Raw genomic sequence first — 26701 nt, forward strand, 5'->3', positions numbered from 1 at the left:
GTGCACAAAGACACACAAAATATGAAAGTTGTATTAAAATCAAGTAAGACTCTTTTAGAAAAGTTTCATGTATTAGAAATATCTTTAGGAAGACAATGTTCACACAAGAACTAATTGCTCCCAAGGGAATGCGTATAAGAGCACACGAAAGAAAGCATGTTTAACACACAAAAATCAATAATAGGGAGACATTTTATCAACAAAAGATGAGTTAATGATTTCTCACACATCTTAGAGAGAAGAAAGTCTATGCCAACAAATGTCATGTGTGAACTTGCAAGAACATGATTTGATTAAGTATAATAAAGATATCCACCCAAGAGTCAAGAATGAATGTTATTTGAGTAGAGAACTTTACACATCGAGGAATTTCTTACTCAAATATTTGCAAATACAAAGCTTACTAGGTGGCCGAAAACCATAAACACTTAATATGCAAAGTACCTGGATTCTCTATAGGGTAAATGCCAAAATGTAAAATTGATTTGCATTATCAATGATATGATCTTTTTATCGATAAATATTTTTCTTTGCAAGTAGTAAAGATTAAGGAAAAACTCATTTAGAAGGAAATCCCATATGATATATGTAAATAAAAAACAAATTAAGAATGAGATTTTGAAGATTTCAACAATAGTTCATCCACTACAAGCAACCACCTCATTAGTCCTCCAAAACCCATAAATCAAGTGTATAAGCTGCTAGAACAAGAACATAAACATAATGCTACTAAAGGACAAAGACACACAAATGTGTATATAAACATCTCTTGTCTACATATAATAATATTTGAAATGAGTGTATCAACGACTAGAACAAGAGTACAAAGCTAACCATGGGCTAAAACACACATAAAAATGTGAATAAACATCTCTTGTCTACATACAATAACACTCTAAATCAAGTATGTTCAGCTACTAGAACAAGAGTACAAAGCCAACCGTGGGCTAAAACACACACGAAGATGTGACTACACATCTCTTGTTTAAATACAATGACACTTGAAATAAGTGTATCAACGACTAGAACAAGGACACAAAAGCCAACCATGGGCTAACATCACACAATGATGTGAAACAACAAGCCTTGTTTACATATAATGACGCTCAAAACAAGTGTGTTCAGCTACTAGATCAAGAGAACAAAGTCAACAATGGGCTAACAACACACACGAAGGTGCGAACAACATTTCTTGTCTACATATGATGACACTTAGATAAAAGGCATAACAGGAGAAAACACTTGAGGCAAGAAAGCTCGTAATGAAAATAGAATTAAAAACAAATATCAATTTTTCAATATATCTAGAAACACTATGGTTTCAAAAAGTCAGACATCCATCACAAGTACACATAATTAAGAGCATCCATAACAAAATCAATGACCAAAGAACAAACGAGTGATGCCACACACTCATAATCAGAGATCACATAACATGTCATTTAGAGTCAAACTACAAGTTGACAATCTAAAATGACATAACACGAGGTGTACATAACTCACCTCAATAAACATCTCTGATTCAATAATAACAAAGCCAAGAAGATTGATGTATTATATAAAGTTTGTGATGGGCTATACAAATGCCATAAGAAGGCACCAAATATTTATGGAAGTTATTTTCCAAGCAAAATATCGATTTGAAGAAACATGGTTTCAAATCAAATAATGGTAGGTGGAAAAACTTGGAATTATATGCTCATGTAATTATAAGTATTGTTAATATAAGCAAGTTATAAACAACTAACTTGATCTAGTTTATAAAAGGAACCGATTGGTACATATAAAGTTCCAAAAAATTTCCTATGATAATTTTGGCAATGTAAGAAGATAGAACTTACAAACAAAAAGATTCTTCATCTCTCACAAGCACCATATAGGTTCACACACAAAGCTTTTTCACACAAACCACTAGCATTCACACATAAGAACAATAAAGAGAAAGCAAAATATAAAAGAGGAATGAGTTTCATTCAAGTGGGATAAAACTTCACAACTAATCAATTTTTAAGAACCCCAAACGGAACTTCAAAAAGAAGCTCACAAGAGATCTTTCTCAATGAACACAAAGATTCATTCAACACACTCACAAGAACCGAAACACTCAAAAGAGTGCACATACCAAGAGAGAAAAATATATCTCATTAAAGTGGGATGAACCCACACAAAAAAGTAAGTTTTAATAAGAATCATGCTTATTAGAAGCAATTCTTCAAAAAGAGTTCATGAGTACATCAATCAAGAGATAAATGCAATAAGGCATATCATATGCAAGGAATCCAATGATTCTAAAAATAATGTAAATGATATCGAAAAATACTATTTAGATTTTGCTCACAACATGATTATGAGACAATTAATATCATTAAAGAGAGTTAAATAAAAGAAATATAGAAATAATTAAGGCCACATATCTTACACAAAGGACATGTTTACAACCAACTAAATGCAAGTGATAGGATTTATATAAAATTTTACATTTTAAGCATATAATGAGTCAAAAAAGTTTTAAACATGAACACGCATGTCTATCAAGGATGAAATATAAATTGTATTTGACGATTATCATGTATATATATATATGTGAAATACAAGTTTATATTTATATAAAATAGGACATCATTATCAAATCATTAAGATAAGACAATGATTGACGAAACATTTAGAATTAATAATTCATTATTATATATATAAATATATTAGAGTTATTTTTCAAAAAAGGCTTCAAGATTCAAACATGATACATATATCTAGTTTCCTTAAAACACGTTCAATGATGGTTAAAATACTATTTTAGAATTTAAAAAAAAACATACATTTCGTTTTTATTTTAATCATGCAAAATATATGTATATATATATGTTTACATATATATATATATATATATATATATATATATATACTATGGTAAAGAAAAAACAAGTGCTTTTCTCATGCGTAATGCATGGGCTAAATACTTGAAAAGTGTAAGAATACATGCCAAGTAATTTCAAGCAGAAGAAAGAGAGAAAAGAGGTAACAAATACTTCACTACTTTTTTGAATTTTTGAATATCACGCTCCCCGATGCACTAAAGGACTAGCTTGATTATAACCGAGCTCTGATACCATGTAAGAAAGTATGCGAAAAAGAATAACAAGAATTATTAATGCATTTACATGGTCCAATGAATGGACTGTAATGAAATGGTGGTCTTCAACAAATGCACAAATAACTCACAAACAAGTGTCTATTGGAGACACTACAAGCATGACCCTTGAAAGGGTATAAAAGGAAGAATACTTGAAAAATAAATAATACTTTATTCATGAACAAAATGCTTAAGAAGCATGGTTATTTACATTGAAGGGGTTCACCCCTATATATAAAAAAAAGTGGGAGAGAGGAGAGCTCATTTTGAGCTCTCCAAAAGAGACGTTGGATTCCAACGTCTCTTAATATAGCTGTTGGACTACAGTCCAACAACATTTATTATTATAGCTGTTGGACTGTAGTCCAACAACATTTATTATAGCTGTTGGACTACAGTCCAACAGCTATTTGCACAGTCAAGTTCCAACAGGAACTTGACTGGATCAAATATCTAGTTTCTATTGAACTAGATGCTAAAAAAATAAAATAAAAAAAGAAAATAATAAAAGAAAATATAATAATATTAAATAATATATATATATATATATATATATATATATATATATATATATATATATTACAGATTACATTTTAACACTCCCCCCTCAAACTTACGGTACAATGAGCGAAAGTTTGTCTAAGAGGAAGTGAAATCTGGGAGCAGCGAGAGGCTTGGTGAAGAAGTCTGCTAATTGATATTCTGATGTAACATATGGCAGATCAATGGTTCCATGTAAGTATTCCTCTCTGACATAGTGACAGTCCATCTCAATGTGTTTAGTGCGCTCATGGAATGTCCGGTTGCTTGCATTGTAGATCGCACTTTTGTTGTCACAGCACATCTTTGAAGCTTGCGTTGCTTTAGCTCCCATATCCGCTAGCAATCGTCTGAGCCAAACAACCTCCATAGTGGTAGTTGCCATGGCTCTGTGGTTGATATTTTGGGATGCTCTTTTTAAAACAATTATTTTCAATAAAACTTTTGGAAAATCGTCAACCAAAAATTTAAAACCGACTTTCCACAAAGTGGTAAGTACGGGTCGAATCCACAGGGAACAGGAATTAAACACAATATTTCTATAAAATTCAATTTATTAATAACAAATGTCAACCTACAATTATAAAGTTAATACAACTGCAAATAATCACTAAAAGAAAAGTAATCAAGCAATCAGTCTTCTGCTCCACGCCAAGGGTATTTCCGTCTTTTTGCCACGTAAAGAATCTTCTCACTTGGTCAATAACCCTGGACACTAAATATGCTTTTCAACCTAAAAATGCAGAAAAATACAAAGTTAGTTTTCTATTCTAACAATTAAAACAATAACTAAAACTATTTCTAATTGTACGAAAATTACAAAACAAATGCTATTTATCAAACAAAAATTAAATAAAATACTAAATTAATTCTAAAATTAACCAATTTCACTCTACTAATGCTGTATGATGATGATGCAAATCCTAAAATGCAGAAATTATGGAAAACAAGTCTAAATTACCGAAACTACGAAAATTACGAAACTGCCCCTAACTAGTGTAAAATAGCATTCTGACAGGTTATCGGAAAACCACTGTTTGACAGAGCAAACGAAGTCCGATTTTTCCGAAATTTGTTCTGTTCTGCAACTGACAGATTAAACAATCTGACAGTTTTTACAGAATTGAAAAACAGTATCTGGAACTCCAGATATAAGCGTTTCAAATCTGGGAAAAATCAGGATATCGACAGTCCTGTAATTTGAAATCCAGAAAAAGCAGTTTTCGCAAAACGCTTAAAAATCAGACCAAATCAACTCCGAATGAGCTGAAATTTGGTCTGCAGTTAAATAACACGTCAATAAAGTGAATAGAAGAAAAAAAATTGGAAAACACAGAATTTTTGCACAGAAAATAATGCTGTTGCGACAGGGCAAAAATCTGGTTTTTATTTGAGTGCACTATTCACTTTATGAACCTATGTAAACACTATCAAATGCAATCTACACCTAATGCAATCTAAATGACACTGTATAACAGTGTATATGCAGATGATAATTATGAATACACTAAATGCACGACGAACAAAACACGACAAGCAATTTATGACTAGAACTAAGTTAACTAACAATGGAAATGCAACTATGCTAAATAATAAAATACAATCTAACTACTAAGTTAACTAATATCTAACTATCATTCAAACCACAATAAAACACGTTTCACACATACTAAACAAATACACTATACGTACACACACTTCTACACAAAAACTAAATTAGATAAATAAACTAATTAGGATAGAAATCAAAAGAAATAATACTAAATGAACTTACTTCACTAAAGAACGAAGGTTAAGGTTAGGGTTCACTCGGTTGACTCGACTATGATCGGTTTTGGCTTGAGTAGGTTCGGATTGAGTTTGGATGCACTCGGATGGGATTAGATAGGCTCGAGTTTGACTAGGTTGAAAGAGATAGGCTCGAGCTAAGGTTGACTCACTAATTGGGTTCGGTTTTGAGTTACCTTAGTCAACTAGGTTCGGTTGACTTAGGTGGACTCGGTTTGACCTTAGTTAAGGTTGGGTTGGGTTTGGCTAAGGTTGACTCGACCTCGGGTTGGGCTTGACTTTGACTTAGACTAGGTTAGGGTTTGACTTAGTCTTGACTAGGGCTAGGTCTAGGTCTTGGACTTAGGCTTATTAGGACTAGGTTGAACTCGGTTTATGGTTGACTTAGTCAACTAGGTTCGAGTTGACTTAGGTCCAACTAAGCTTGACTCAACTTAGATTTGACTAGGCTCGAATGGGGTAAGGTAAGCTCGGTTGACTCAAACTAAGGTTGACTTGACTAGGCTCAAGTGAGTTGAACTAGGTTCGACTCGATCTAGGGGTTGGGTTGACTCCACTAAGCTTGACTAACGTCGACCTAGGAGTGGTTTAGGCTTTGACTTAGGCTAGACTAGGTTTTGACTAGACTCAAAGGGAATGTAGACTAGGGTTTGACTCGACCTAGGTTCAGTTTGACTAGGTTAGGTCTAGACTAAAGTAGTAACCTATTAATTCCTACAATTAATTCAAGGTTAACGATTTTAATGGAGAGGGTTGGAAAAGGAATATAATAATTACCAAATTCCAAACTTTGAAATGCTTTGAATTCTCAAAAATCGCCCCATTTAAAGAGGAGGTTACACTCCTTAATTGCTTTTAAAGCTCCTTTTGGAAAATGGAAAGGTCTAATATAGAAATCCATGATTTTTGCTTTTCAAGATGGAATTGAATGCCTTTAATTCTTTATGAAAATCGTGGAGCCTAAATTAGAATTTTTATGTAAATTCAAAACACTTTCCAAAATGGAAGAGTAACTCCTTCTTTAATGCATATGCCAAATCCAAATCTCCATTAAATGCCTCACACGATTTTTGATGAACCTCCTATTTCCAAAAGATTTCCAAGTTTCAATTACTTTAATTATCTCCCTTCTCAAAAATCGCCAACTTCTAAAAATCCTACTTTCTAAATAAAAGAATTAAATTTACCTAGGGAATAAAAGGAACTAAATAAAAAAAAACGATTTCCTAGGAGTTAATGTTAACCTAATTCCCAAAACTTAACTTAAATAACCCCTAAAAACGGCTAAGACACTAAGCCCTAATACATTGAACCTAGACAACCTAATCACACCTACTTAACTCCATTAAAACTTACTAAAAATTCGACCAAGAGCTCAAGGAGAGCTCTAATGGCTGCCGCCCCACCTAGGGGAAGAAGAAGAACCACACGAAAATAAAAAAATAAAATTTGTAAACTAGCAAAAAACAATAAACGAAATAACCACTATTTTGATAAAACTAACTTAGAAAATAATTCAAATGATTCCTAATTACACAAAAGCTAACAAGAACAACACTATGCTGGAATTAAAAACATGAGAGAAAACAAAAACTTGATTTTTGTAATTTTCTACTATAGACTCAAAACATAAAAACGAAAAATGATTAATACAATTAATTAAACCAATCCTAAAACAATGAAATGACAAACACCAATTTGTACTATTGTTAACATACAAAAACACAGCAAACTCCACGGTGTATCCACATCAACACAAACATTTAACCAAGATACAAAGATCGGCTAGAATATCTCTAGCCGATTTTTTTGTTTTTTTCAAAAAAAAAAAAATAAAATCAAAACGAAACACCAACACAACCCACGACTTAGAATAAATTAAAATGAAATTTCCTAATGAGATTTTCAGCAACACAATACAAGACACATGCTGGACAAAACAAAAATATCAAAACAGAAAAATATTTTTGGTAAAAATCAAGAATCGGCTAGAATAAGTCTAGCCGATTTTTGAATTTTTATTTTCAATTAAAATCAAATGCAACCCACACACAAAACCGACTAAGATGAATCAAAATAAACACTTTCTTTATTGGATTTTCTGTAAAACAACACCAAGAACACTTATGACAAACTTGAAGAATCGGCTAGATGAAGATCTAGCCGATTTTTATAAAAAGGATGAAAAAGCAATAAAAACTGATTCCAACGAATCAACCAAACACATAAACCTAATCTAACGTGCTGGTCTATGCACGAATGCTACTCTAAGGTTGAAACAAAAAGAAAACTAAGAAACATACAGAAAATAACAAAACAAAATCCACACACACAAATCGGTTTTATCTAGAAGAGAATAAAGAAGAAGACCTACCTTTTGGAAGATCCGACGACCGGGGGGATGAAGAAGAGCGGACCGTGGCTGGAGATGGACGTCCTCTACAGTTCGAGGATGCTGTACTTCACCAAAAAACGACACCTATTGCAGCTGCTACACGTTGGAGATCCACCGACGATGGAGTGTGAGCCGATCCTTGATCGGAGGGTGTAGAAAGCCGGATGGAGGTAGGGCCGGCTCACCTTGGTGGTGTGTTGCGCACTCCCGCCCAAGGTTAATGGTCTCCACCTCTGCTACACCTGCAAAAGTACAGAAAAATGGTGAAAAGACAGCAAGGAACAAGAAAGAAATGAAAAGAAACAAAAGAAAGCTCGAAAATATGCTTGAAAATCAAGCATAGGTCGATCTTCAATGGCCAACACGTGGGGGAGATGGAGAGGAAGGAGCTGCTGCTGTAGAGTCACTGTAGGGGGCGTCCAAACACAGCCAAAGACGCCTAGGGCTTCTCTAAAAAGTATATTTATACTTTTTGGAATTTGCAAAAACAATGTTATAAAAAAAATATTTTCTAGGCGCCTCTTTCTGGGGGGTTTTTAGAAAAACTTTTTGAAATGGATCTGGATGGGCGTGTGGGTTGGGTTTTGGACTTTTAAAGAGTTGATCCAAGGTCCAATTAACCTAATTGGGTCGGATATGGATCCGACCCACCTCGAAATCCGTGCCCAAACACTGAAATAGCCATAACTCTCTCATTTTAACTCCGATTTGTCTGAAATTCGAACCATATCCCCTTACTATCAAAACACATCTAAACATGGGTTTAAAACCTTAAACTTGATACAAAATGCATGAAAAACTTGTTTACATGATGTGCATTTCATGCATCATCACTTTGTATTCAGCTTCGGTGGAGGAAAGAGAGACTTTCTGCTGCTTCTTACACCTCCACGAAATTAAGGTTTCACCTAGGAACACACAAAAACTAGTAGTTGAGTGTCTATTATTGGGATCACCTCCCCAGTCAGCATCAGTATATGCAATTAAATTTAATGAAGATGAAGCAGACAAGAAGAGTCCTCGTGAAATAGAGGATTTTAAGTATCTAATAATACGCAAAATCGCTCCCATGTGCACGGAGGTGGGAGCATGCTGAAACTGACTGACTGTATGAACCGCATGAGTTATATCTGGCCTAGTAATGGAAATATAAGAAAGAGCTCCAACAAGCTGTCTATAAGGAGTGGGATCATCAAGAAGTTCTCCATCATCAATTTTCATTTTAACATTGACAACTTCTGGAGTGTCTACTTTCTTATCATCTGTAATTCTAGACCTGAAAACGATATCAAGAGCAAATTTAGATTGAGATATCAAATACCCCCGAGGGGAATAAGCAACTTCAATGCCTAAAAAATATCTTAATAAACCTAAGTCAGTCATTTCAAAGTGAGTTTTAAGAAGAGATTTGATATTTGCAACTTCCTGTTTGTCGCCTCCGGTGATGATCATATCGTCCACATAGAGAAGAAGAATAATGATGCCTGCATCAGATTTCTTAACAAACAAAGCAGTATCAGTTAAACAAGGTTGAAAACCAATATCAAGCATAACATGACTAAATCGGTCATACCAGGCTTTTGGAGCCTGTTTAAGACCATAAAGAGCTTTTTCTAGACGAAGAGCTTTACCCTTAGGGATACTAATACCAGGTGGGGCTTTCATGTATACTTCTTCAACGAGATTCCCATTCAGGAAAGCATTTTTGACATCTAATTGAAAGATAGGCCATGTTCTAATGGAGGCCAAGGCTATTAAAGTTCTAACAGTGGTCATACGGGCCACAAGAGCAAATGTTTCTTCATAATCGATGCCATACTCTTGGGCATATCCTTTTGCTACTAAACGGGCCTTATATCTTTCAAGGGTCCCATCACTTTTGGTTTTGACTTTGTATACCCACCTACAACCTATAGGTTTCTTACTGTTAAAATGTACCCATCAATTGTTGTAATTAGATATATTTTATATATATAAAAGATGATACATATACATATATGGTATATATGTATATGTATCCTCCTATTTATATATATAAAATATATATTTTCCTTTTGTTTAGCCGTAGGGGTATTTTAGTCTTTTCCTCTGTTTTACGCACATTCACTTTATGAATGTGATTGTAATTTATTTTATTTTTCTTTTTCTTTTATTTTTTATTTCTTTTTCTCAAGTACCAAAAGGTACCTTGGGGGGCCCACTCAAATAGACGTTGGGCCCCTTCCAACGGTCACATTTGTGACCATTGGAGGGGCTCCAACGTCTATGAGTGGAGCCCCTCCAAGGCTCCTTTTTGTTGTTATAAATAGGGGCTCTCCCCTTTGTATTTCTTAATTCTTGAGGGAGCTTATGCTCCATTGTAATGGGGTTTTTACCCCTTGTCCATTGTTTCTTCAATTATATGCAACTTATGACTTTATGTCATATTTTTCCCTTTTTATGGGTTAGCACATTATGTGCTTGTGTTGTTTCCCTTTAATGGGTATATTTGCACTTCACGTGCATATGTATGGGTTCATTATTGAACCCAATGTATTCCAACTCACTTTCTAACATGGTATCAGAGCAAGGTTGAGATCGAGTTGCTCTTTGGTGCATCGGGAAGCGTGGTTTTCAAGAATTTGTTAAAGAAAAATGGTGAAGTATTCATTTCTCTCTATTGTCTTTCTTATAGTTATTCGGTATGCATTCTATTTCTTTGAGTATTGTATGAAGAATGTAATATGTTCTTTTCTTTATGTGTGCTTTTTGTCATTATGTCTTTTTTGAGTTTCTTGCTACTCCATTGAATCGTTTTCGTATGTTTTTCTTTGAAAAACTTTAAATGATAACTTCTTTGGCGAAAAATTAGATATATGATTGCTCAAAACTTGCTTTAATGGGTCGGTAAAAATTTATGACCGTTGGAACTTTGAATTTACATTTTAAACCTAACCTTGTTTATGAAAATACCTTTATATGAATGTTTAGTCTTTAAAGAAAGGTATGTTAAGATTAAAATGCTTGTGAAAAATGTTTGGCATATATGAAAAATTCCATATTATGTGTCCGTTTTATATGAGCAACATTTAATTAAGAAAGTTTTTTTTTAATACCGGTTGAATTAAGTTTTAAAATGGTCTTATGGAATATGGTGATTTTCTTTCCATCTTTACACTCTTAAGGATGTTTTCAACATTTAGAGAGTTCTCTCTCTTTTCAATAAGAGACATTTATATTTTTATGTTGTGATTGTCTCTTGTGGGTTTTGGTGTTTGCCCTTTTGTTTGTTCATTAGTGAATGTTGTAAGTGCTTAATGCACTCTTTTGCTTTTCCGCATATTTCATTACAAAAGTTATGGTCTTCACTAATGTTTATTGTGTACTTATTTCATTAGGAGTAGGTAATAATCTATTAAGTCATGTTTTTTGATAAAACTTAAGAATGTTAAATTTTTCCTCAATAAATGTTTACTTTTTATTTAAGCCATAGTACAATCTTATTTATCATAAGGTTTTGTTAATGAATCTATTTTGTTGGGATTTCTTCCACTTTAATGGAGTTTTCTCTTTCTTTGGGAGTTGTATATGTTTTTTGTTCAAACTCTCCTTAAGGAGCCTTTCGGTCCTTATAATCTTCTTGTGAGTATATACTCTTTTATGAAGATTTCATGATTGTTTATCATTTTTAAGTTGCAATAGTAGATTTCATAAGTTTTTCGAAATTCACCATCTTTATGAATGCCTATATTGGCCTAAGTTTGTTATTTTTGAACTTCACCAACTTCACCGTTTAATTGCACCTTATGTCTTTCATAGTTAAGGCTTGTTTGTTCCAAATCGGTTCATACACATGATGTTGCTTAATATTTCATGTTATGTTGCATAGTAAGCCTTTTTTGGTGTACAAGACTTCTTTTGAAGATTAAGCATAATTCGTGTTTATGCAAAATTGTTTTGATGGATTATATTGGACCTTTGATTCAATTTGTTAATCGGTCTTCTTTGTAAAAACTTTTTTTTGGAAAATGATTCCTTATGTGTTTATTGCTCTTTTGTGGCATTTATGTTTGTCCATCACATGTTATTTAATGCATCATTTATTTGGCCTTAGTATTGTTATATTAGAGATGTTTGTCGAGGTGAGTTATGGGCACCTCGTGTTGTATCATTTTTAGATTGTCCACCTTTCATATTATAGATGGTTGTTAAGGTGAGTTATGGGCACCTTGGGACTCTAAAATGATTTGTTATTTGATCTCTAATTATGAGTGTGACACTCATTTTTTCTCTTGTGCCATTGATATTATGGATGCTTCTATGTAAATGTGATGGACATATGGTATTTGAAACCTTAAATGTTTTAAGGTACATTTAAAATCAAGATGTTTTGGGATTATAGCCCAACCTTTTATTTGTTTATGAATCTTATGAGTGCATTTGCACATTTGTGATTCCGTATGTTGTGCTCGTTGTGCACATGTGTTCTTGTGTTTTTTCACAAGTGTTCTTGGTGTGTATGTTCACACATTTGTTCTAAAGAATATTATTTTATCGGTTGTAGTATCTTGTTGAAGATACGTTTTACTTGCATTTATTCCAAAATGTTATTATGAGTATTCTTTTTTTAAAAGGAATATTGTTTCATTCGAGGTTTATTTTCATTACAAGTTTATTGCCTCAAAAGTCTTTTCCTTTTATGCCCATTATCTAAGTGTCATCATATGTAGACAAGAATTTTATTACACCTTCGTGTATTTTTAGCCCTTTGTTGGCTTTTGCTCTCTTGGTCTAGTAGCTGAACACACTTGTCTTGAGTGATCTTATATGTAGACAAGACACGTTGATTCACACCATCGTGTGTGATCTTAGTCCATGTTGGCGTTTGTGTTCTTGTTCTAGTCGCTTAGATGTATGCCCATGGTTGGCTTATTTCACTCATTTCAAGTGCCATCTTATGTAGACAAGAGATGTATTTTGTTTTAGCCCATGGTTGACTTATTACTCTTGTTCTAGTAGCTGAACATACTTGGTTTTAAGTGTATTTTTACGTAGACAAGAGATACTTTTTAGTCCATGTTGGCATGTATTCTCTTGCTCTTGTCGTAGATGCACTTATTTCAAGTATTATTATATGTAGACAAGAGGTTCGTTTACACACCTTTGTGTGTGTCTTTGGCCTTTAATGGCTTTATATTCTTGATTTAGTAGCTTATACACTTGATTTATGGGTTTTGGAGGACTAATGAGGAAGTTGTTTGTAATGAATAAACTATTATTGAAATTTGCAAAATTCCATTCATGACTTGTATTTCTCAAGAAAATCATCTTTTTGATATGCATATCAAGTTGATTTCTTAGCATTTAATCTATATATTAAGTGCTTATGGTTTTTGCCACCCTTATATGTAAAATGTGTTTTTCAATTAAGTGTGACTTTCATAAATGTTAAAAAAAAAAAAAAAAAAACCTTGTGAACTCTTGGGTTTATTCTGCCTAATGTATGCTTGGAAACTTCGTTTCTCTTATTTGGAACTTCACTACATGTTTGAAGCATGTTTTAGTTCTTTGAGTATTAATTCATATAATGATTCGTATATGCATATGCTCTTTATGGCCTTTTTTTTTGGGCTCTCATTCAATAAAGCATATGTATGTTTTGCCTCTTCGTAGGCTTCTTGTGGTATCCCTTAGTGGATCATTTTGTTATTCCCCATTATGGGGTTATATTTGTCCAATGGTGGACCTTATGAATGCATTATGCATTCTTGCAATTTTTGCATAATTTGCTTCCGCTCATTTTGTTTTAACATAATGTATGATTTAGAAACTTCGGTTTTCTAAATTTTTTGTTTCATACTAAAGTAACTATCATATTATGCATAAATTTTGCACCTTGTTAGGAATGTTCCTTTTTGAGTAAAGTGCAAAGATATTGTTTACTTGTTCTTTGTTGTTTTCTTTTCTCAGGATCTTGGAGATAGGACAAAGGGAAGTACCCTGGATGGTTCGGGAAATGGGTTCATCATTTGAAGGCAATTGGAGGAAGGCTATTTCAAGTTTCATTGCATCCTTGCCGAAGCCTCGTGGAGTTTTGCCCTTTTTTCAATCTTTTCGTTTTCCTGCAAAGCTTGAGGGGGGGTGTTAAAATGTACCCATCAATTGTTGTAATTAGATATATTTTATATATATAAAAGATGATACATATACATATATGGTATATATGTATATGTATCCTCCTATTTATATATATAAAATATATATTTTCCTTTTGTTTAGCCGTAGGGGTAGTTTAGTCTTTTCCTCTGTTTTACGCACATTCACTTTATGAATGTGATTGTAATTTATTTTATTTTTCTTTTTCTTTTATTTTTTATTTCTTTTTCTCAAGTACCAAAAGGTACCTTGGGGGCCCCACTCAAATAGACGTTGGGCCCCTTCCAACGGTCACATTTGTGACCGTTGGAGGGGCTCCAACGTCTATGAGTGGAGCCCCTCCAAGGCTCCTTTTTGTTGTTATAAATAGGGGCTCTCTCCTTTGTATTTCTCAATTCTTGAGGGAGCTTATGCTCCATTGTAATGGGGTTTTTACCCCTTGTCCATTGTTTCTTCAATTATATGCAACTTATGACTTTATGTCATATTTTTCCCTTTTTATGGGTTAGCACATTATGTGCTTGTGTTGTTTCCCTTTAATGGGTATATTTGCACTTCACGTGCATATGTATGGGTTCATTATTGAACCCAATGTATTCCAACTCACTTTCTAACACTTACCCGGAGGAATATCTTGTATCGTCCAAGTATTGGCCTTTTCTAGTGCATCCAATTCTATTTTCATGGCTTCTATCCATTCTATATGATTTTTTGCTTGAGAATAGGATGATGGTTCAACATATGATTGTATTAATGTAATGGCGGCCCTATACGTGGGTGAAAAAGATTCATAAGACACAAATTTTTCTGGAGGTTTAGAGATTCTAGACGTTCTTCTAGGTGAGACTTCAGAGTATTTTTGTAATGCACATGGAAGATTTTGCTCTCTACGTCTTGAATATTGTAGACTAACATCCCTATGGATTTGCTCTTCATTATCATCATTTTCAACAGCAATAGGACTTTGATCATTGTCAAGGTCACATCCAACATCACATTCATTGGATTTTGAAATTTGATCAATTAAAAACGAGTATTCAGTGACATCCTTGGATTTTTCAAATTCAAAGAAGCTTTCTTTTTCCAAAAAAGATACATTTCTTGACACATATAATTTGTCATTTTGAAAATCGAAACACCTGTAGCCTTTTTGATTATCAGCATATCCTAAAAAGGCACATGGGATTGCACGAGGAGAGAGTTTGTCATTTCTGTTGGTGAAAACAAAACATTTGCATCCAAAGACTCTTAATCTAGAATAATCTGGAGTTAAGTTAACAAGCTTTTCTATTGGAGTTGTATTCTTTAATGAGGAAGATGGCATCCTATTAATGAGGTAGGTGGCAGTTAGGACCGCTTCAGCCAAAAAACTTTTTGGAACTTGATTTGCAATTAGCAATGTCCTAGTAGTTTCCATAATGTGCCGATGTTTGCGTTCGGCTAGGCCATTCTGTTGTGGAGTGTGTGGACATGATCTTTGATGTGTAATACCATGTAAATTGAGATAGTCTTTGAATTCGTTGGACATAAATTCTCCTCCTGAATCAGTGCGAAAAATAGAAATATCATTTTGAAACTTATTTTTAACCATTTTATGAAATATTTGGAAGTTAGCAAAGACATCAGATTTATGTTTAAGAAAATAAATCCAAGTATGTCTAGAAAAGTCATCAACAAAAATGACATAATATGTATAACCACCTTTGGAAATTACTGGTGCGGGGCCCCAAACATCCGAATGTATTAACTCAAGTGGTCGTGAGGAAACAAAAGTTCTACTAAGAAATGGTAACCTTTTCATTTTGCCAAGAATGCAGTCTTTACAAGAAAAATTTTCAGAATTACAAAATTTTTCCAAACTTGGAAAATATTGAATTTTAGACATATGAGGATGGCCAAGCCTTTTGTGCCATAAATCCAATTCTAATTTCTGAATATTATAACAAAATGCATTCTTGGGTAATTCCAAAAAGTCCATGTAATAAAGTCCTCCTTCTCTATGGCCTTCCCCAATCAGCTTCCCTGACTGGCGATCCTGTACCCAACAACCATGAGAAGAGAAGGGGATATTACATCCATAATCAGATATTTGCGAGACAGATAAGAGATTCAAATTAAGTTTAGGGATATATCTAACTTCTCGGATAAAAAATCTTTTGGATTTTTGAAGATTTTCAAAACATCCTATTCCTTTTACTTCGAGAGATGTGCCATCGGCTGTAAAAACCTTTGACACACTTGAGTTATTTTTAAGACATTCGGATAGACTATTAATATTTGGGGTCATATGAAAAGAAGCACCAGAATCTAAAAGCCAAGGAAAGTTACCTGGATCGGAGAAAGATGCAACTGCCGCTCCAGTTGAGGCTTCGGTTGAGGAGGATACCCCTTTGAGAAGAGGTTGAAGGATTTCCATCAGTTGAGCCATAGACACAGGTGCATCTTGATCTTTTGACTCAGATTCAACATATGCAACTCTTTTTTCTTCTCTTCTTTTTAACTTTGGACATTGAGGCCTATAGTGCCCCGGTTCATGACAATGATGACAAATAACTTTTCTTTTATCAAAGTCGCCGTTTTGCCTTCCAAAATGAGGCGGCTTGTAAGTACGAGTATGATTCCCCGGTCTAGATACAGCTAAAACGGAGTCATCATCAACTTTTGGAGTACCTTTTCTAAGTCTATTTTCCTCCATAGTGAGCTCTTCTATAGTATCAACAATAGAAGGAATTTTTCCACGATGTAAAAGGGCCGATTTGGTGGATTCAAACTCCTTAGACCATTCACAAATTGATAGAAATGTTCCATATCGAGTTGCTTTTGGCGAAGCTCGATGTCTTCGGCACAATGCCATTTGGGCTCAAGAAGAGCCAACTCTTCCCAAAGTTCGGACAACTCATTATAATATTCTCGAATAGTTTTATCTTTTTGAGTCATTGTCCGAACTTTATCTTGTAAATTGCATACATGTGCAATATCTTTAAGGGAATACATGTTTTTGAGGTATTCCCAAGCCTTATCGGCATGCTCAAACTTAGCTAGACTAGAGCATTTTTTAATGTCTATGATATTGATGAGCCATGACATAATTTTTGCATGCCCTATCCTCCATTCTTTCCATTTCTTTTCATAAGTGGCTAACGCCTTACTCTTCTCTTCTTCCGTTAGAGGAACCTCTTTATCACCCTCTTTCTTGGTAAGAGATAGTTTAGGTTCCAAATCGGAACCTCTTTATCACCCTGATACCATGTAATGAAATGGTGGTCTTCAACAAATGCACAAATAACTCACAAACAAGTGTATTGGAGACACTACAAGCATGACCCTTGAAAGGGTATAAAAGGAAGAACACTTGAAAAATAAATAATACTTTATTCATGAACAAAATGCTTAAGAAGCATGGTTATTTACATTGAAGGGGTTCACCCCTATATATACAAAAAAGTGGGAGAGAGGAGAGCTCATTTTGAGCTCTCCAAAAGAGACGTTGGATTCCAACGTCTCTTAATATAGCTGTTGGACTACAGTCCAACAACATTTATTATTATAGCTGTTGGACTGTAGTCCAACAGCATTTATTATAGCTGTTGGACTACAGTCCAACAGCTATTTGCACAGTCAAGTTCCAACAGGAACTTGACTGGATCAAATATCTAGTTTCTATTGAACTAGATGCTAAAAAAATAAAATAAAAAAAGAAAATAATAAAAGAAAATATAATAATATTAAATAATATATATATATATATATATATATTACAGATTACATTTTAACATGGACAAGCATAAACCCACGAAGGGGAATATAAAAATAGTCCACTAAGGGACAACACAAGAAGCCTCCAAGAGGCAACACATACAAAATATATGAAATTTATTGAATAAGGGCTTAAAAAGCCATATGTTACAGAGGGGATTACCCCTCTATTTATAAGCAAAGGAGTGAGTGAGAGAGTGAGAAAAGAGTGAGAGAGAGAGAGGGCATTGGGAGGCCCAACAAGGACTCGTTGGGGCCCTAACGGTCACATTTGTGACCGTTGGGGGTCCATCGACTCTTTGTTGGGACCCCCAATGCAATGCATTTACAATCAAGAAAAAGGAAAATAAAAAATAAGAAAAAGAGAAAATAAAAATAAAAAGACTAAAATGCCCCTATTTGACAAAATTACAGAAATACCCTTTATCAGGTATGATGTGATATATATATATATATATATGTTTAATTATATACATGATTACATATATTTTAACAGAAATAACAAAAACATCTCTAGCAAATGAAGAATAGCATGAGATATGTATGTTCAAGGTGACCAAGTATTTTTTGGAACAGAACATCCGGGCATGCCTGCATAAATATTACCTAACAAACATCATATATCATATTACAAATATTGTTATCAGCAATTCCTTGTGAATGTAATCTGTCGAGAGTAATTAAAAAATAGATCACAAACCAAATTAGTGGTAACATTTATATCAGGTTGTGTTTTTCTAGAACCCACCAGTTGCACACCCAGGGGTGCCACTGGCACATCCCGCGCTGGCGTGTTATAATGCGTCACATGGGACACTGTTTGTTCGGCGTCCCAGCATTTGTCTTGTGTGTATCAAACACAGGACACCCCCTGCAGGGCTGCTTTATCCCAGCAGCAGGATTTGTCAAACACACCCTTAAGGTTTCTTTGAATACCAAATAATTTATGTAAATTTACTACATGATCTGGAATTTACTTTAGTAGTTCTAACTCGTACGATACGTATATTACTTTTGAGTTTTGCGATCGTGATATGAGTGTGTATCGTACGATACACACTCGACACGCTTTAAAAAGGCTGAAAATTATTTTTTTCATTTTGGGTTTTAAATACCTTTTGAGGGCCGACTTTTTCATTTGTCTAGAGGTCATTAGATGCACATTTCTACTGTTTTTTCACTTAAGAAAATGAGTTAAGGTAAAAGATCTTTATTATGAGTAAAATTACAAAATTACTTAAAAAAAATCAAGGTATAAATTAGGTTTCACTCTCCTCCAACAAAGATGGCATAAGATGATCCAGCATGGTAATGGGGCACTCAAGTAATGAGTGGAAAGCGATTGAAAATCGAGTGCAACGATTGCCATAATATTTTTGTTTATGTAAATTAAAGTATGAGTCTTGTGACATGTTCTTAATTGCAAGATATTTAATATTTTGTATTGTTCTTGTGAGATAGTTGACGTTTGATGATGTTATGGTTATATTATGTGCAATTCATCATTGTTTCATGTGATGATTTTTTAGAATTTTTGCTGTTTTTTCTGATTTTTCATGATTTATTTGGATTTTTTGAATTTTTTTATTAAAAATTTCTGATATTTTACGATACGGTGTTACTTTGGGTCGGACCGATACAGGTAACGATACGATACTTACAACCTTCGTTTCAACGTCATCACACCTATAGCCTTTTGTTGGGGACTAATAACATTGCTATATCCATATCTCCTATCCATCCAAGACAGAATTGCTGAACTCACGGCAGATATGTGCATATTAATGAGACAACTATTCTAATGTTCCATAGGATGACGTGAATGAGTTTCGGCTGGTGAGATGTTTGTTTGTATTGTATGCATTGTGACAAATATCGGCTATATTTTGAAAATATCACAAAAAAGGATATATTATTTCACCATTTTAAACTTCAAAATACCGTGATAATTTCAAAATATCATGGTATTTTCGTCAAAATCTAAATATCACTATTTGTCTTGATATTTACGTTTACGTTTTAGTCGCGAGATCTAAAAAAACATAGTTAACTGCTTTAAATTTAAATTTTTTGAAGAAAGATTACTTTAAATTTAATAAAAATGCACTAACAGCGTTATCTTTGGGTGAATAAAATCTCATTAAACTGTTGTTTAATGCATCTCTCTCTCATTCAGTACTGTTAAACTGTCCTCTCATCTACCAATAACACCAAGCGAGTTTTCAAACATGCATGCATGAAAATTAAAAGTATTGAATTATTTTAACTAGAAGCTTGAATTTTCAGGCTGACTGGACGCCGATCTGAGTGAGCCATTGAAAAAAATTCAAATTAGTGTGACCCTCAGATCACTGTAATGAGATATTGCGGAAATATAAAGAGTGCATACAAGCACATACAACAATGAATAAAAGAGAAAATATCACAAGTCCACGAAGGGACAATACAAGCACAAGCCTTTAAGAAGGCAACAATATACAAAGCCTCTTATTGAAAAGAGAGAGGAGCTCTCCAAGATGAAAATACACAAGGGGATCACCCCTATTTATACAAGAGAAGGAGGAGGAAAAAGGAGGGCCAAAGGGCCTCAAAAGGAGAGCCAAAAGGGGGCTCCCATAGAGTCGTTGGGAGCCCCCAACGGTCACATTTGTGACCGTTGGGGGCTCCAACGACTTCTATGTTGGAGCCCCTTTTGGTCCTCAAAAATAATAAAAATAAAAATAAAAAAATAAATAATAAAATTACATTTGATCAAAAAAGGAAAAAATAGTTGTTTTCTAAAACAACTGTGAAATTACAAAAATACCCCTATCGGGTATTGATGTAATAAACAGAATATATATATATATATGTATATATATATATATATAATAGGTACATTTTAACACCCCCCCTCAAACTTTACGGGGGAAGGACGGAAAGTTTGCCGAGAAGAAACATGAACCGAGGAGCTGGAAGAGCTTTGGTGAAGAAGTCTGCCAACTGATATTCTGAAGTGACATATGGCAGAGCAATAGTTCCTCGTAAAAATTCATCACGAACATAGTGGCAATCCATTTCGATATGCTTCGTACGTTCATGAAAAGTATGATTGCTTGCGATATAGATGGCACTCTTATTGTCGCAACACAGCTTGGAGGCTTCAGTAATATCAACTCCCATATCTTTAAGCAAACTGCGAAGCCATACAAGTTCCATTGTTGTGGTTGCCATTGCCCGGTACTCAGCTTCAGTGGATGAGAGTGAAACTTTCTGCTGCTTCTTGCATCGCCAGGCAATCAATGAGTCCCCTAAAAAGACACAAAAACCAGTAGTTGAGACTCGATCATTGGGATTACCTCCCCAATCTGCATCAGTATAAGCAAGAAGATTCAAAGGTGAAGAGGAGGATAGAAATAGCCCTTTATTGATGGTATTCCGAATGTAGCGAATGATTCGGAGAACCGCACTCATATGCACGGTTGTAGGAGCATGCTGAAATTGACTGACTGAGTGAACCGCATGAGTGATATCTGGTCTGGTGATGGTTAAATATGTAAGAGACCCAATGAGTTGTCGGTACGGTGTAGGATCTTCCAGAAGAACCCCATCTTCTAACCGTAACTTGGCATTAATAACCTCGGGAGTCTCTACCTTCTTATCATCAGAAATCCCAGACTTAGAACATATATCTGCAGCAAGCTTCATCTGTGACAAAATATATCCTCTAGGAGAATATGCAACCTCAATTCCAAGAAAATATCTGAGAAAACCTAAATCAGACATATCAAAATTATCTTTTAACATATTTTTAACATTAATAATACTACTTTGATCATTTCCAGTGATAATCATATCATCAACATAAAGCAACAAAATTACGATACTAGAACCTGCATTTTTAACAAAAAGAGCAGTGTCAGTATAACAAGAATGAAATCCTAATTTTATCATGATATCACTAAAACGATCATACCAAGCCTTAGGAGCTTGTTTAAGACCATATAATGCCTTTAAAAGCCGAAGTGTTTGACCTTGCTTAATATTTATTCCGGGTGGTGGATCCATATAAACTTCTTCACTTAAACTTCCATTTAAAAAAGCATTTTTTACGTCAAGTTGATAAATAGGCCATTTTTTTGTTGATGCGACAGCTATTAAGGTTCTGACACTTGTCATACGAGCTACGGGGGCGAATGTTTCTTCGTAATCAATACCATATTCTTGGGAGTAGCCCTTAGCAACCAATCTTGCTTTATATCGTTCCAACGAGCCATCGCTTTTAGTTTTAACTTTAAAGACCCAGCGACAACCAATAGGTTTTTTGTGTGAGGGTAGATCAACTACTTCCCAAGTATTGGCCTTTTTTAAAGCATTTAGTTCAACTTGCATTGCTTCAACCCAATGAGGTATAGATTTAGCTTGATTATAGTGGGTTGGTTCAAAATAAGAGTGTAGAGTTATCAAACATGCCCGATAGTTGGGAGTTAAAGAGTCATAGGAGACAAACCTATTTGGGGGTATTGATATTCTAGAAGAATGCCTAACTTGTGGTTCCTCAATGGATTCGGAAATTTGAGAGTATTTTTCGAGGGCACTAATAGGTTTTTCTTGATTTCTTCTTGAGTAAACATTTATATTGGCATTGCTATCATGAACATTTGTATTGGCATTATTATCATTTGAGAGTGTTATGTCAAGAGGGGATACCTCGTGAGTGTCATCTATGTTTTCAAGAGAATCTTCTTGTATGTCATCAATAAGATCATATAAGAATACATAATCAATTTCATTTGTCTCTTCTATTTTATCAAAACCGTTTTCGTCTTCGAGAAATGTTACATCTTTTGAAACATATAGTTTATCATTCTTAAAATCATAACATCTATACCCTTTTTGATTTTCACCATATCCAAAAAATACACATTCAATTGCTTTGGGAGATAACTTATCCCTTTTATGTAGTAGGACAAAACATTTGCAACAAAAAATACGAAGTCGATTAAAATCGGGTGAAAACTTAAAGAGTTTCTTATAGGGAGAAGCATTTTTTAACTTAGAAGAGGGCATTCTATTGATTAGATAGGTTGAGGTAAGAATGGCTTCCGCCCAAAATTTTTTTGGAATATTTCTAGACACAAGCAATGTTCTAGCGGTTTCTATAATGTGCCTATGTTTCCTTTCCGCTAGGCCATTTTGTTGAGGAGTCCTAGGACATGACTTTTGATGACAAATGCCATTTTGGCTTAAATAGTTTTGGAATTCGTGAGATAAGTATTCACCACCAGAATCGGATCTTAAAATAGATATGTTACTTTGAAATTGATTTTGAACCTTTTTATGAAAATCTTTAAAGAAAGTAAATACTTCCGACTTATGACTAAGGAAATAAATCCAAACATACCGAGTAAAGTCATCAACAAACGTAACATAATATGAATAACCCCCTTTAGACATAACCGAAGAAGGACCCCAAACATCCGAATGCACCAATTCAAAAGGCCTTGATGAGAAAAAAGATCTAGTTGGAAAAGGAATAGACTTCATTTTTCCAAAAATGCAATCTTTGCAATTAATTTCTTTTTCCTTACAAAAATTGTTTCCAAAAGGAAAGAGATACATTTTGGAATAACTTGGATGACCAAGTCTTTTATGCCAAGTTTCCATTTTTTTTTCTTGGACATAAGAACAAAAAAAGTTTGTAGGGAGATCAAGATGGTCCATATAATAGAGGTCTCCCTTTCTATGGCCTTGCCCAATCCGCTTCCCGGACCGGAGATCCTGCACAAAGCAACCATTAGATGAGAAAGATATTTCACATCCATGGTCGGCAATTTGAGAAACCGAAAAAAGGTTTAAATTTAATTTGGGAACAACTCTTACTTTTGAAACACAAAAATTTTGAGAATCTTTAAAAGAGCCAATACTTGAAATTTTCAAAAAAGTTCCATCGGCCGTTGAGACACAAGAGTCCTTTGAATTGATGCAAACATCACTAAGTGCATTCTCATGAGGGGTCATATGAAAAGAAGCTCCGGAATCAAGGATCCAAGAATACGTACCGGGTGATGATGTCGAAGCAATGGCCGCACCCGATGTGGAGGAAGAAACTTTAAGCATTTGTTGGAGAGCCATAGATATTTGTCCAAGAGTTTCTTTAATGTCATTGTTTTTGCCTTCATCTTCTTTGGAGGTGGTTTCTTCAAGAGAGGCTACTTTAGGCTTGAAGGCTCCCATAAGCTTTGGACAAACGGGTCTAATGTGACCCGGCTCATTGCAATAATGACAAACAATAATTTTTCTTCCTCCATTGTAGTTCCCTTGTTTCCCAAAATGAGGAGGCTTATAGGTTCTAACATTGTTACCCGGTTTGGATACGGCAAGGACTTCATCAACATGCTTACTCATGCCAAGCCTTGTCTCCTCTTGAGTGATTTCGGCAATAGCATCCTCAATAGGAGGAAAAATAGATCTATGGAGAAGTGAGGATCTCACTTGCTCAAATTCGGGGCGTAGCCCAAAAAGAAATTGAAACAATCGCTCTTGTTCCATTTGTTTTTGTCTTAAATCAACATCTTCCATAGAAACCCACTTTGGCTCTAAAAGAGCCAATTCATCCCATAGTGGGTTAAGGGCACTATAGTAGTCTTGAATGCTAGAATCACCTTGCTTGGTGGTTCTAACTTTTTCTTGCAAGAAGTATGCTCTTGCAAGATCCTTTTGGGTATACATACCCCTCATAAAGGACCAAGCCTCATTGGCTCGACGAAATTTAGCTATATTAGCACATACCTTAAGCTCCACATTGTTCATAAACCACGCAAGGATTTTTGCGTGATTGCTTTCCCAATCTTCTACTTCCTTTTGATGATTTTCAATGGCCTTGAGACGAGCATCTCCCTCAAGAGCTTTTTCTTGATCTTCTTCCATTTTTGTGAGCATAAGCTTCGGTTCCGGAACGGTCCCCATGACATAACCCCAAAGCTTCTTCCCTTTGAGATTATTCTCCATTGCCGATGCCCACATCATATAGTTCTTTCCATTGAGTTTGAAAGAAAGATCAATCTTTGTCTCCATGATGTTGCCAAGAAGTGAGAAGATGTCCACCAAAATAAGAGATACACGAACCACACCTTTCCTTCAAGAATCGAGTGGCTCTGATACCATGTAATGAGATATTGCGGAAATATAAAGAGTGCATACAAGCACATACAACAATGAATAAAAGAGAAAATATCACAAGTCCACGAAGGGACAATACAAGCACAAGCCTTTAAGAAGGCAACAATATACAAAGCCTCTTATTGAAAAGAGAGAGAAGCTCTCCAAGATGAAAATACACAAGGGGATCACCCCTATTTATACAAGAGAAGGAGGAGGAAAAAGGAGGGCCAAAGGGCCTCAAAAGGAGAGCCAAAAGGGGGCTCCCATAGAGTCGTTGGGAGCCCCCAACGGTCACATTTGTGACCGTTGGGGGCTCCAACGACTTCTATGTTGGAGCCCCTTTTGGTCCTCAAAAATAATAAAAAGAAAAATAAAAAAATAAATAATAAAAATTACATTTGATCAAAAAAAGAAAAAATAGTTGTTTTCTAAAACAACTGTGAAATTACAAAAATACCCCTATCGGGTATTGATGTAATAAACAGAATATATATATATATATATGTATATATATATATATATATATAATAGGTACATTTTAACAATCACGCCCGTAGTTTCTGCATAATTTTGTTACAGATCTGGCGCTAAGTTGACCTGATCATAATCCTTCACTAACGTGATTTGCGTGATTCTTAAATCACGAAGATCAGCATGAAGTGCTGATCTCACACAAACAAAATATTTATTTTTGCAAGACCGACTTTAGAATCCAGTATGTGCTGCAGCGTGTAGTTAGACTTAAATTCTTAAGGTATAGCGTCAATTAGTTCTTGTCTTTCTTTTTCATTCACGTCGATTTCCAAGTAGAAATCATATTAATTATTATTTTTACATTCATGCCAAAAAATCCGAGATAAATAATTTCTTTTTCAAAATCATGAGAAAAATAAATTGCCGTTTTAAACTTTTTCACCATAATTGTATGGTCATGGAACCATGCATCAATATTGGATCACACTGTCCTTGAGCATCAGTAATTTCTTGATGCAGAGCAGTTGTGGGTGCTGGATTCTGTTCCTGGAGAGGTGAACTCAGATAACAGCGATGGAGAAGTAGAAAAAGTCCTTTGTACTCTCCAAAGCCTATCCACTCCAGTGCCTTCAAGAAGGTACTTTACTGAACTGAATTTCAGTTTGGTATTGCCTTTTTTTTTCCCTTCGTCCTGTTCATGCTATCTGGAATCGCCATATGATGAGAGCAAGCATAGGAAAATTAATGCTTTTGGAACATCAGGTGGCTTGTTGAATACATGACTAAGCAGGGATTTTCCAAATCATTGTCTGAATGGATTGGAAGCAATTTAAAGAAGACGAATACCACAGGAGAGCAAATGACATGGGCTTTTAATCTAAGTGGCTGCGTGGAAATGTTTGAGTCTTACAGGTATACTCTCTCTCTCTCTCTCGTGCACTCACTCACCCGCACACATGCAAGGAAAGTCCTTCAGGCTTTTTATCGCTTCATGGACCTCAAAAGACAGAATTCTTGGGACATGCTTGATCTTCTTGTTACTTTCATGAAACTTAGATTGAAGTAACAGCATGCACATGTGTATACCACATGTAGTGGCCATGACCATGAGATATAATCTTCATCATAGTTTTAACACATGGCTAGACTTTTTTTTTTATTGAAAGCCAAGCTGGAGTTAGGCAGACCCCTACCAGATATCTCTTAAGATCCATGTGGCAGAGGGATTCGAACCTGGGCCTTCAGCTTGGCACAGGACCCCGCTTACCACATGGGATACCACCTCCGTGGTATGGCTAGACTTTTGAACTAATGGTATTATGCCTCAATTTCTCTGTAAA

General features: G+C 34.8%; 1 protein-coding gene across 1 annotated transcript in view; it reads left to right on the plus strand.

Annotated features, from left to right (window-relative positions):
- The window catches only part of LOC149847231 (alpha/beta-Hydrolases superfamily protein), a 31833-nt gene that overhangs the window by 4316 nt on the left and 816 nt on the right, over positions 1–26701 (plus strand). The window contains exons 3-4 of the mRNA XM_089993662.1: positions 25886–25998; positions 26124–26273. Of these exons, the coding sequence (XP_089849788.1) occupies positions 25886–25998; positions 26124–26273 (263 nt within the window). The remainder of the gene's footprint in view (positions 1–25885; positions 25999–26123; positions 26274–26701) is intronic.

This window comes from Nuphar pumila, chromosome 2 (assembly GCF_984573655.1).
Source record: "Nuphar pumila chromosome 2, dmNupPumi1.hap1.1, whole genome shotgun sequence".
Classification (NCBI taxonomy): domain Eukaryota; kingdom Viridiplantae; phylum Streptophyta; class Magnoliopsida; order Nymphaeales; family Nymphaeaceae; genus Nuphar; species Nuphar pumila.